The sequence below is a fragment of the Gambusia affinis genome, linkage group LG12 (assembly GCF_019740435.1).
Source record: "Gambusia affinis linkage group LG12, SWU_Gaff_1.0, whole genome shotgun sequence".
Lineage (NCBI taxonomy): Eukaryota > Metazoa > Chordata > Actinopteri > Cyprinodontiformes > Poeciliidae > Gambusia > Gambusia affinis.
The window spans coordinates 27493093-27506098 of NC_057879.1; the positions used below are offsets into that span (position 1 = coordinate 27493093).

At 38.9% G+C, this 13006-nt stretch overlaps 2 protein-coding genes across 2 annotated transcripts; one reads left to right on the plus strand and one right to left on the minus strand.

The window, feature by feature from the left end:
- The first annotated feature begins 1412 nt into the window (after window positions 1-1412).
- On the plus strand, window positions 1413-4078 carry LOC122841735 (gastrula zinc finger protein XlCGF7.1-like). The gene is made up of 2 exons (XM_044135303.1): window positions 1413-1788; window positions 2879-4078. Exons 1-2 carry the CDS (start codon window positions 1590-1592, stop codon window positions 3649-3651), a joined length of 972 nt encoding a protein of 323 aa, XP_043991238.1. The 5' UTR covers window positions 1413-1589; the 3' UTR covers window positions 3652-4078.
- Window positions 4079-5989: 1911 nt separating this feature from the next.
- On the minus strand, window positions 5990-9189 carry LOC122841726 (zinc finger protein 239-like). Its single transcript, XM_044135286.1, has 2 exons — window positions 8923-9189; window positions 5990-8164 (listed from the first exon to the last, which is right to left on the minus strand). Exons 1-2 carry the CDS (start codon window positions 9083-9085, stop codon window positions 7179-7181), a joined length of 1149 nt encoding a protein of 382 aa, XP_043991221.1. The 5' UTR covers window positions 9086-9189; the 3' UTR covers window positions 5990-7178.
- Between the last annotated feature and the right edge of the window lie 3817 nt (window positions 9190-13006).

The following is a 13006-nucleotide window of genomic DNA, read 5'->3' on the forward strand; positions in this document are numbered from 1 at the left end:
ATGTAATGTACATTTAATGTTTCAAGATAAGAAAAAAATGTTTTCTTGTATTTATTTTCTTAATATATATATATATGTTATTGAAAAATGACCTTTAATTTATCAAAGTCATTGTCACTTTACTACATATTTTTCTTACTTTTTTCTGGGGGGAAAAAATATTACAATATGTCAAATCTGCTATTGACAGCAAAGAGTGAAAATAATTCTAAGAGTATTTCATTGTATAAGCTGTATTAATACACTAATACTTCAAATTGAGATATTTAAAAATACACAAAAAGTGAAAAAATAAAAGACATTTATTTATTATGTGTTTGTTATACTGGGAACACTGGCCACAGGAAGGGCTTCCGTCTGCTGGTCACACTGGGAGAACTCCAGTGACTTCTGATACGTCCTGGTACACAGGCTAAAGCCCAGGATAAAAGAGAAATTATCCAAAAGTGTAATAGAAAAAAACATATATTTTTCCTTCACATTCAGAAAAAAATACATTTTCAGCATGTTGGGCTCTGACTCGTAGCATCTTTATAGGACAGCTAAAAACCGGTTGCAGCGGCCACTTGGAATAACCAGCCAGACCAGGGAGTCCAAACGGTGGAGTTTAATCTTGACTTTTCTTGTCATAGACACCGTGAAAACTGTAGCATGAAACAAAATTGTAGGACATGCTTAACTCTTGTATAAAATTAACATATTAATGTTCACACATACAAAAATGAGAATACGTTGTCCTTAGCTCGTCAGCACACAGTTTTATTTTTAAAACAAATAAAACAATAAAGTTCTACTGCTTCTTAAATAAATGAATAACATTTCTTATCACAAATCGCAGTTGCGCATATTTATACCTCATCCTGCTTTCCAAGGGCGCTATTTTGATGATTTTCTTCGGCGTCCTTCAGGATCTAACGCTCTTATCGTGTTTAGTAAGAACAAGAAATGCAGCGTATCACAAAACACACGAAGAAGAAATCTAGCGTTCTTCAAAATAAAAGTATAAATTAACCACTAGGTGTCACTGTTGGACCAATGAACAAGAAGGAGAATTTTACCATTTAGTAGCCATTTACACGGGTGTTCTGACGATCTGTGCTACCTGGTCAGATTTTCCTACCGTAGCTCGGATAGATAGATAAGTCTATCTGTCCAAAACGTCTACCGTCATGTTTACAATCAGAAAACTATAGCAGGTTGATAATGTTACATATAATGGATAACATTATTTGAGTGACGGGACTGAAGTGGAAACTTAGTAGTTATGGTTAGCTTAGCATTGGAACAATTTATATCCATGACGAAACCACAAGAAGATCACTTCCTTCATCTGAATATCCTACCTGTTTAAAATGAAAAGCTGTAGATGCTGCAGCCCCCGTACGCTAAAATCCCGGCTTTGCTGTTCCCTTCCAGACCAGCAGGCGGCGGAAATGGACCTCAGGTGACTCCCAGCGGAAGTAGAAGAAAAAACGCTCAAGCAGCAGCTCGTATGGATTCAGTCAGACGGGATTGCGGTCCGCCATTATAGCAAAGTTAGAAGTTAGAAGACGGTTATTTATTGTTTCTCAGCTGATATTTCAGTAACAATGTCTTCAGTTCAGCATCTGAGAGATTTTATCAGAGAGAGACTAACTGCTGCTGCGGAAGAAATCTTCACCGAGGTTGAAAAAACCATCATTTGCTACGAGGAAGAGCTCGATGCTCAGCGCAGAATGATGGGGATCAACTGGAAACCAGAAATTAAGCTACACAGAATCGGTTCGGAGCTGCAGAGACAAAGTTCTGGTAGGTCTGGATAAAGGTACTGATCCGTGCAGAGATCCGTCAGCGGCGATAGTTGCTGCTAAACTGGGCTGAACACGAACCGTTTTTAGCTCGACTGGAACAGACGATTATTTTTCAAACTATATTAACAACTGAAAGAGAAAATAGACTTCACTCAAATTACAGCCTGCCGAATAGGATCCATTATTCAATTCAGTTTATTTAAACAAATGCCTTCTAGTTTTCACTATACAGAGTAGAAATATAAATTTTTTATTGCGAGAAACGATTTGAATTTAAATTTATTTCACAAGACAAAGCTTCTACCATCTGGTTCTGGTTCTAGTTTACTCTTTACCCCCAGAACCAAAACATTCAGTTCTTATGCTCTTTAATCTGGATCAGACCGGAAGTTCCTTTAAACTAAGGATAGTTAGCTTATTCTCTGTTTCTCAGTAATCATCGTATCTTTGAGCCTCCATTTAACCGTGTGATGACAAACTACTGAAAAGTTTTCTCGCGTGTCCTAAAACTCTCTGGTCCCCAACTTTGTGCTCACCTTTCTTTCTTTGGAGACGTCAGTGTTTCAGAGTTCAGCCCATGTGGAGAGGAGATGCAGCGCCGCTTCACAGCTAACAGCAGCCAAAACTCTACAGAAACTACCGTATATCCTCCCTTTTCTCCTGTATTATCTGATAATTCTTCAAAATGTCTCGTTTCATTGTGGATTCCATTTTGTTTATTAAATTCTGTGATTCCGTCGTCGTTTTACCCACAACTCCGCCGTGGAGCTGAAGTCCTCAGACAAGCTTCTTCCCCTCTGCTGGGCTCATCATACAAACTATTCCTCTCCTATGAACGGTCCTAAACGGCAGCAGGGAGAAGCATTGTTTGATCAGATAAAGGGGATTGTCAGAAAACGTAGGAGCTTCTTAAAGAGACAGTGGCCAGTTAAAGGCCTCAAATACGGCTGTGATGCAAAGGAAAATTTGTTTAAAGTTTTTTTCTTCTATCTAGTATTTTCATAACAGCTGAAAGTCTTTTGTTCATCCTAACATGTTTTCAGGTTGTTTCCCTAAATATAATCTGAACTGTTTTTATTGTGTGGCAGACGTCCTACAGCAACATGTCTGGAAGGATGAGAAAGAGCCGATGCAGAATGTCCAACAGGATTTTGAGGGGGCCTCCAGTCTGGACCAGGAGGAACCAGAAGCTTCACAGATTAAAAATGAACCGGAGGAACTCTGCAGCAGACAGGATGGAGAGCAGCTGGAGCCTGTCAACCTTCTGGAGACACCCAGTGGTCAGGACCGGGATTTCCACGAAGTAGATCCAAACACTAAAGAATTCTGTCATAACTACTCATCCTTAACATGTGATGTTTGTGGAAAAACCTTTAAATCAAAGTATAATTCTCAGGTGCATCACAGAATGCACTTAGGTTTAAAACCATTTGTTTGTACAGTATGTGGAAAAGGTTTCTCTCAAAAAATTCATTTGAAGGGCCACATAAGCATCCACACAGATGAGTGGCCTTTTTATTGCAAAATATGTGGCCGAGGTTGTGTTGACCGTCGACGTCTGAATAATCACATGAATACTCACTCCAAGGAGAAATCATTCACTTGTGAAATATGTGGGATAGGATTCACCCTGCTGAGCTCATTGAACTCCCACCTGAGGAAACACAACAGAGAGAGACTGTTTTCCTGTCCAACATGTGGTAAAATATTCACCCGCAAAGTTTCCCTCAAAGCTCATAAGTGGGTTCACACAGGCGAGAAACCTTTCTCCTGTACAGTATGTGGAATTAAATTCAGGACAGCCAATGGAATGTACAGCCATAAAAGATCCCATAAAGACCAGGAAACAAATCTGGTTTAATGAGCAGGAAGACTGAAGATTGTTTTTTAACAGCTGTAATCCACAATAATAGATTAAACAGACATCCAACAGTTAAAATGAGATGGAATCTAAAAACTTTATGACTTCAAACAGAAAAATACTTTAAAACAGAAATAACAGCAATAATTTGATCAGTCAACATCATAATTGTTATCAGGAAATAAGTAGTTTTTGACACATGTTCTGGACGACCCAGAACTTAATGTTTGGACTTTTTAAAGTTATTTATGATCTTATGTTTGCTGTACAGATGATCTGTATTGTTTTCTGTGAAGCTGTTCATGTTTTAGTGACTGCAGATGGACGTTAGCACTGATGGCTAACATCTGATGTAAAACATATTTTCCTTTGTGCTTAATTCTGTTATTCATGGTTTTTGTTCAATAAACCAGAAACTTAATTAGAATCTCACTGAATTTGATATATTCAGCCATCACTCCAACCTGTGAAGGTTTTCATGTGGAATAATGTTTTCATTCTGAGTTAAAGGTCTCAGCATGTTAAATGAGGAGCCAGAGTTTAACCTCAACATCTTTACAAAACATTAAAGAGTCTCAACAGGTAAAGCTCATTTTGATGATTCATCCACACAAAGACGACTGAACCTTCAGAAAACCATCACTGTATTTTGTTTTGATGAAACCATCCTGGGGACACTGGTCATGGAGAACGTTTCCATCTCTGGATAATAAACAGACCTGGTAGATGTTCTGTGTGGCCCGATGTCTGCCTCTGGACGAAACGTGTAAATTAAACAGTTCTGGTTCTGATCTGTTTAAAACTCACATTGCTGTGATGGATTATAGTTCACATAATGAACCAGAGCAGCTCTGGATGCTCTAATTCAGTCTGATCAACTGTAAAACTCCAGGTTGGAAAAACTTCAGTCATTTATTTGATGGGAATTGGTTCTGGTGCTCATTCCAATTGCAGTGTTGATTTTGAACATATTTTCTTGAATTGTAATTATTTATTTATTACAGGGACAGTTCAGATGAACATTTCAGTCGTTATATCAGAGTTAACCAGAAGCATGAATTTTTTTCTCCACTGAATAAATGTCCTGAAATTAAAGGTTTGATTATTAAAATGTTCCATGTTAGAACCTATTTTAAAGCTTTTAAACATCTTCATCAAGGCTGCTAATTGTTGTGGAGGACACTTTACCTTGAAACTTAACCTGCGTTGAAATTAAAGAGTCTGACTCATTTTAGATTATTTGTGTAAAACCTTCAGTCCAGGAACAACCAGGTTGATGCATAAGAGAGTCATCAATTAATTGATATTAATAATTTCTTCCTCTGTCTCTGCAGACCTCCAAAAGCCAAACGTCTGCCTTCAGGTCAAACTCCACCCGTCTGGTTCTAGTTTACTCTTTAACCCCAGAACCAAACATGGAGGAGCTGCATTCAGGTTTTATGTTCTTTTAGTTTCTTTAAACCAGGGGCGTCCAAAGTGGGTCCCTGAGGGCCGACTGCATCCTGCATGTTTTATTGCCTCCCTGGTGGAACCAACAACCTTTTCAGCAGGTCCATGTTCTTCTGAGGCCTCTAATGGTCCATCATTTGGTCCAGGTGGGTTAAATGAATGATCTGGAAAAGGACCAGAATTGGATCAGAATAAACTGATATTTATTAGTTTGTTCAATTAGATCTTTAGATTTTCTCAAAGTCTCTAAGACTGAAGAATCAATAAAACGAGGATCAGTCTGTTTTGTTTTCAAGTTCATCTCCAAACTTTCTCCCAGCTTCATCAGCTTCTTGTCACAGCAGCTCCAGATGTTTCTAAATTTCTATTTTCTAAATATATTAAATTTCTGTTTTCAGTTATCAAAGTATTTAAATTGAACAGAGAACATTAATTGCTCCACATAAAGTTTCTCTGTAATGTTTAGTGGCATTAAAAGCCTCAGCACAGCTTCAAACTGATCCGGAGGCAGTCAGAGGTTCTGTTTCTCCATCACTACTGGATTCGGACCAACAGAACTCCATGCCTGTTGGTTTTGGTTCATTTGGGCCTTTCAGCAGGACGGTTTCAGATCAGTGTTGAACTATAAGGGTGTTCATGACATTGTTTTTACAGAATATTTGTTCTCGTCACCATGCAGGTTGACAGTAACTTTATGATCTGCAAAGTTTAGGGTGAGTTTGTTCTGAAGACAATCTGTACAACTGAGGTCAAATGTTTCTGAGGTGAACTGGAAAACAATTTTCTGTTCCAAAGTGACTCAGATCAAATGTTCAGATATTGTCTCAGTTTGGACCTTTTTCTTCCGGCGACAGACTCGTAATGTGTCCAACATGTTATGTTATAGGCAGAGTAACAAATTATTCCAAGAATGACGAGTCAGGTTCTTTCCACATTTACATTTATTACATTATTAAAGCAAAACGTTAAGAAAAAACAGCAATCAATGTAAAAACAAATGAGTTTTGATTGTTGTATGGATAAATGATCATGGTGTTTTCATCCCAGGAGGGATGTTAACCCTAACAAAACCCATTTAGAGAAATGATCATTTCTCTAAATGATAATTTAGAGAAATTTATTTTATTCACGTAGGAAAGATTTAATTGATAAAAATTATTGATCGTATCCAGAAACAGTTTTCAGCTTACTGACCTGAACATCAGATCTGCATTAAAATCTGTTGCAGAATTCATAATAAATTAACCTAACAAGGCAGAGAAACAGGCCCACAGTACTACAGAACCTCCACCTTACTTTACAGAAGATTAAGGTGTTTTCTATATATTTATATTGTTGCAGATCAGATCCACCTGCTGAGTGGAAGGAGATCATTTCACCCTTCATTCATTTTACTTCAGCTGATGAACATTTCTATATTAGTTATCTACCAGCAGGAGGCCACGAAGCCATCAGGGGTCAGGGGTCATAATCTGTTTTATCTGAGCCAAACTAAAGGAATATGGGTGAGAAATGGAGTTTTCTGATTTAATAATATAATATAATATAATATAATTTATGATTCAACTGCAGAAACTAAAGGCTGTTTACAAATGTTTGATTTCTGGATATGAAACAGAAGGAGGGAGGAAGAAACGATCTGCAGGTTAAACATTAACCTGGTTCTGGGTTAATATGGACCTCTGGTTGATGTCAATATGATATTTACTTCTTTATGTCTGGGGAAGTTATGCACTGAACAGTGCTTCAGAAAATAAACCAACTCTAGTTAATAATTACCATAGTAATCAGTTAATAACAATATTGAAGATATTGTGTCAGGTTTTCTTTAAAACCTTAAAGGTGTGTTAACCTGATTAATCTGCTCTGTTTTAAACGGATCAGTTTGGTTCCCCTGTTGGTTCAAACCTCAACCAAATATTTCCTCTCCTGGTTCTAAAATATTGTTTGTACAGTTTTGCAGGATAAATGGTGCAGCTCTTCCAGTGTTTGATGGTTTGTAAAGTGACTGCAGCTGGAACCAGAAGTGACTGATTGACTGTAAAATGAATCCCTTCAGAAGGAAAGTTCTCCGGTTTTCAGACGGTCTTGTGGGTCTCCGTGTGCCTGAGCAGACCTGCTCTACGACAGAAACTCTCTCCACACGTTGGGCAGCAGTACGGCTTCTCTCCTGTGTGGATTCTCATGTGAACGCTCAGGTTGCTGCTCTGAGCGAACCGTTTTCCACACGTGGTGCAGCAGAAAGGTCTCTCCCCGGTGTGGGTTCTCGTGTGGGTCAGCAGGCTGGAACTGAGAATAAACCTTTTTCCACACGTGTCACAAGAATACGGCCTGTCTCCGTTGTGGCCTTTCATGTGGTACTGGAAGGAACTCTCATGACAAAACGTTTTCCCACACACTGAGCAACCATAGGGCCTCTGGCTGGAGTGGGTGACCATGTGATCGGACAGATGTCTGTTTGAACTTAAAGCTTTGCCGCAGATGCTGCAGATGAAAGGCCTCTCACCTGTGTGGGACCTCATGTGGACCTTCAGATTGCTGCTTTTGGAGAAGCTCTTCCCGCATGTTTTACAGGAAAATGGCCGCTCGCCTGTGTGAGTCCTGCGATGCTGAACCAGATTGTTTTTGTAGTTGAAGACTTTTTCACAGAAGTCACATTTCAGAGAAGAATCCGTGTTTCTCTGAGACAAACTCTGGGACACAGTGGAGACGTTTCCTTCTGAACTTTGGGATTCAGAACCGTAATAACTGTAAAGCTGCTCAGCGGTTGGTTCTGCTTCAGTTTGCTGGTAACTCAGCCGGTCCACTGACGTCTCCTCCTTCAGTACCAGCTGCTGTCCCTCCTGGCTGTTGGACATCGGGACGTACAGCCGCTGTGGTTCTGTGAGTTCATCTTTAATCTGTGCTGGTTCTGGTTCTGTCAGTTCTCCTGTGATTCCTCCAGGAACTGGATCCTTCTGGTTTCCTTTAGTTGGTCCAAGTTCTTCCAGACCCGCTTCAATCAGTGAAAGTTCTGGTTCCTCCTGTTTAATCTGCAGAGGTTCTGGTTCATCTTGGTCTGGATCTGAAGGAAGAACAATCCGTAATTAAAGCTGGTCTCCTGGATCCATCCGGTCCATAAACAGCAGAACAGCAGCAGGTTTAACTGTTTGTATCTCTAAAATATTCTACAGCAGGAGAGTATTTTAGATCATTTTCATTTTGGGCAATATCAAGATCATGGATGTTATACCTAATGAAAGAAAGATAAAATATTAATAAATAGCTGCTTCTGCATCCAATAAGCCCTTCTCAAAATGAAACATTAAACATCTTATCACGTTGATATATTTTTGGGAGCATACAGGTAAAAACGGCTCAAGATTGATTGATAATATTATATTTCAACAATCTGTTAAGTTGAAGGTTGTATTTACATGTTCTAGAGCAAAGACCTTTAAATCCAGACCTTAAATCAAAACACCAGAGTTTAATACTCTTTGGAGAACTTTGGACCTCCAGCAGCTCGGTTCTGGTCCTCTCATCTTCTCACTTTGGACCCGTGAGCAACAGTCCAGTCACACGGAAATATAACCACGTTTTGAAGGGGGAACGCAGGAAGCTCAGAATAAAATTGTAATTTTAGAGCCATAAAATTATATTGCCTGCAACTATCAGGCAATATGAATATTGATCAAATATTTAAGCAGAATCAGAGCTTAGTGCAAACTGAAAGCATAACTTCTGACTTCCGGGTTAAAAGTTAAAGCAGAACTGACCGAAGTGTAAAGTTGAGACTTCAGGTTATAAACTGATTTATCAGTCACTGTTGTAGCTTCATACCGGTTCTGGTTGTCTTTATCTGAGGTTTATTCCAGCAGGTTTCCAGCAGTTTCATGTCCTCCTCGTAGCGGACGATAGTTTTTTCAACCTCGGTGAAGATTTCTTCCGCCGCAGCAGTTAATCTCTGTCTGATAAAATCCCTCAGATGCTGAACTGAAGACATTGTTACTGAAATATTCAGCAGAAACACGAAAACGCAACACAAGCAGCTGCTGGAGCCTTTTAGTTTTACTTCCGCTCAGGGTCACAGTGAAAAACCGCAGATGATTTTTCCATTTCCGCCCCCTGGTGGCCTGGAGAAGAACCGCAGCGTGGCAGCAGCAACTTAGATGCTAAAGTTTAGCATCTAAACTGTCTTTATTCACATGAACTCATCTTATTTCATATTTGTAAACAGAATATCTTTTCAAACATCTAATCTTCTATTTTCCAAAAACAAAATTAATCTTCTGTTCATCATCTGACTCTATGTGTCTTTACATGTTTTACATATTGGGACAATGATACATTATTTCCACAGTTTATACTACATATTCCAGACATACTAAACTACCAGAATTCATTTCTCTATGACTATTCCTAAACTTAATGCAGCAGTAATGTTATCCTCCTGCAGGATCTGAGGCAGCTACATTATAAGTGATGAAGCGCGTATTGAGATTTGTGTTGATGATGTTGATGTTTGAAGCCTTAAGCTGGCGGTACCACATGGATGATTTATGAACTGGGTCTCACTGAACTGATATAGCCGTAACATAGAGCTTTTCCAGTCATTTTGACCACTCAAAGCACTTTACACTAGAGTCACATTCATAATTACATACACTGATCGGCAGGCAATTTGGGGTTAAGTGCCTTGCACATCGACATGTGGCAGGAGGAAGCTGGAATCGAACCTACAACCTTCTACTCTACCACAGAGCCACGGTCGCTCACTGGTTTGTCTGTGAATCGTCATGAGCTCCAAAATGCTGCTGAGGCCTCGTCACATTTTGTTGTTTAAGGATCTTGTTGCAGTTGTGTTTGTAACACGATCGGCTTTTTTTTATTTTTTTATTTAGTCAACTATCTACAACAGTACATTGAACACGGGGACAAAGTAAAACATGACATTTTTTTTTATTTTTTTTTCCTTCTCCCCTCCTTCCCACTCCCCATCCTGTGGTCTCTTCCTTTACCTTCTGTTTATTCTGTCCCCTACCCCTCCCCATCCATCCGTACCCGGCTGCAAACAAAAGAACCAGCAAAATAAAGTAATTTAAAAAAACAAAACAAAACAAAAAAAAAACAGAACATGGATATTTAAAACTGCACAGGTTGACAAACACTATCGATAGCCAGATTCACAAGGAGCCGCCGGGCCGGGGGGACAGGCAACTACAGCAGAGCTGGCTCCTATGCGATTTTCAGGCTCGAGGGAGGGTATCCAGTCTTTCAAAATAAGATAATAGAGGGGCCCAAGTTTTATAAAATTTTTGGATCGAACCTCTAAGACAAAATTTGATCTTCTCTAACTTAAGGAACATGGACAGATCTTTCAACCAAAGAGAAGCCTTGGGTGGGTGTTCTGATTTCCACGCTAATAATATTTTTCTTCGGGCGAGGAGAGTTGAAAAAGCTAGTACATTTTTAAAATCATGTGTTAATGATATCCCCTCCCCTGGAGTTCCAAATATTGCCAATTCAGCACTGGGTTGGATAGCTATTTCGAAAGCTTCAGAAAGGATCTGAAAAATTGTGGACCAGAAGTTACACAGTTTGTTACAGGTCCAGAACATGTGAGTTAGATTTGCCTTAGCTATGTGGCACCGAGCACAGGTTTCACTCACTGTAGAATAAATCCTTGAGAGTCTGGCTCTACTGTAATGGATCCTATGAAGGACCTTGAACTGAATTAGTCCAAGTCGAGCGCATGATGTTGACCCATTTACTCTACATAATGCATGGTTCCAAGTTTCATCAGAGATGTGTATTCCAATTTCCTCTGACCATTCTGCTCTGATCTCATTGAGCTTCACAGTATTGAATGATGAGATGCTATTATAAATTTTGGAGATTAAGCCCCTATCTTGTGTTGGAGTTTGCAAAATTATGTCTATTCCTCCCTTTGGGGGTAAATTGGGAAAGCAGGGACTATTGTTACGAACAAAGTCACGGATCTGGAGGTATCGAAATAGGGAGGAACGCTGTAAGCTAAATTTAGAGGAAATAGCATCAAAGGTAGCGAAAATTCCATCTATATATAAGTCACTAAATTTATTTAAGCCTGCTCTCCGCCAATGGGCAAAGACAGGATCTGATAAGGATGGCGGGAAAACATGGTTATCACATATGGGACTGTAGATAGAGAAGTTTATCATATTGAAGTGTTGTCTAAATTGTGACCATATTTTTAGGGTTGAGATTACAACTGGGCATGACGAATGCTGCCTCGGAGAGAGAGGAAGCTTTGAGGTAACTAATGCAGGGAATGATGATGGCTTACATGCATTCAGTTCTAATTGACACCAGTCAACATCTGGGTGATGGAGTAGACAGACTATTTTTTGTAGGTTTGCTGCCCAGTAATAATACAACAGGTTAGGTAGAGCCATACCCCCCTCATCCTTATGTCTCTGAAGGAAGCGCCTGCTGATTCTAGGATGTTTATTACCCCACATGAATGAGGATAGCTGTTTATCGATAAGTCTGAAAAATGATTTTGGGAAAAAAACTGGGATACTCTGAAACAAATACATAAATCTTGGCAAGATGTTCATTTTAATACATGCTACTTTACCCGCTAAAGATAAATTTAGGACACTCCATTTCTGGAGGTCACGTTTGAGATTATTAAGCAGAGGGGAGAGATTTTTTTTCAAACAGATCAGAAAAAGAACGTGTCACGTAAATTCCCAAATATTTGAATCCTGCTCTAGCAAGAGGGAAGGGCAGGTCAGTTTCTGTAATTTGGAGCGCAGAATTATTAATAGGAAAACATTCACTCTTTGAGAAGTTCAACTTGTATCCTGAGAATTTACCAAAACAGTTTAGCAAACTCACAATGTTGGAGATAGATGATACTGGGTCCGAGATGTAGAGTAATAAGTCGTCCGCATACAGGGACAGCCGATGTTCCAGCTGTTTTCTACAAATTCCCTTAAAACTCTGTGAAGTCTTGAGCATAATTGAGAGTGGCTCAATAGCTAAAACGAAGAGGAGTGGGCTGAGGGGACAACCCTGCCGGGTACCCCTGGATAAAGAAAAGGGCCCAGACCTTGTTTTGTTAGTGATTATACTCGCTTTGGGTGAAGTATACAACAGTTGTACCCATGATGTAAATTTGGTCCCAAACCCAAACCTAGCTAGTACTGCAAATAGGTAAGGCCACTCAATCCGGTCGAATGCCTTCTCCGCATCGAGGGAGACCACGCGATCGGCTTTTTGATATAAAAACAATTTTCACTTAATAAATCATCATTTATAATAATGTCAAAAACAGCTCAGTGGTCCCTGTTTTCATTTCTTCCTTCTGATTTCTGGTGTTTTCAGAAGTGATATGTTGTGTTCAACTGAACCTTTATGAAATATAAAGACTTCATTTATACTGAGGTTCTGCATGAAAACAAAGAGACCAACTAAGAGGACCAATCGCAGCCAAGTCAGTATAGGATGCAATAAGACAGCAAACAAATAAAATCATGATGGTAACACTGGAGACAGAGAAATTTATTATCCTGACTTGTATAAACTTCTGGTTGCATTCTATAAAAGAACATTTTCTGAAGCAGTAAAACAAACAAAAAAAAAACAAAGACAAAACATTTTATTTTTCAGTAAAAAAAAAAAACTAATAGAATTTTTTCCCTTGTGACATAAACATTATTAAAAAGTAACAAAAATCAGAGACCATAATCTGTTTCCAGTATTTCTTTGAAAACTGGAAACAGATTTATTGTCTTATTGTCTTAAAACAGATTAATACAATATTCAGCATTTATGTATTGGCATAATAAACATAATTTAAACATTTATTTAGTTAAAAATAAAAAATCACTTTACCTGTTCTACATCTATTGTCCACTTGATGTCGCTGTAGAGCAAA

What these genes read in the sequence shown, in the direction of transcription:
- LOC122841735 (XM_044135303.1), top strand. Translation starts at nt 1,590, where the DNA reads ATGTCTTCAGTTCAGCATCTGAGAGATTTTATCAGAGAGAGACTAACT. An exon ending in GCTGCAGAGACAAAGTTCTG is followed by an intron (nt 1,789 to 2,878) that starts GTAGGTCTGGAT and finishes ATTGTGTGGCAG; the next exon opens with ACGTCCTACAGCAACATGTC.
- LOC122841726 (XM_044135286.1), bottom strand. Translation starts at nt 9,085, where the DNA reads ATGTCTTCAGTTCAGCATCTGAGGGATTTTATCAGACAGAGATTAACT. An exon ending in GATAAAGACAACCAGAACCG is followed by an intron (nt 8,165 to 8,922) that starts GTATGAAGCTAC and finishes TTCTTCCTTCAG; the next exon opens with ATCCAGACCAAGATGAACCA.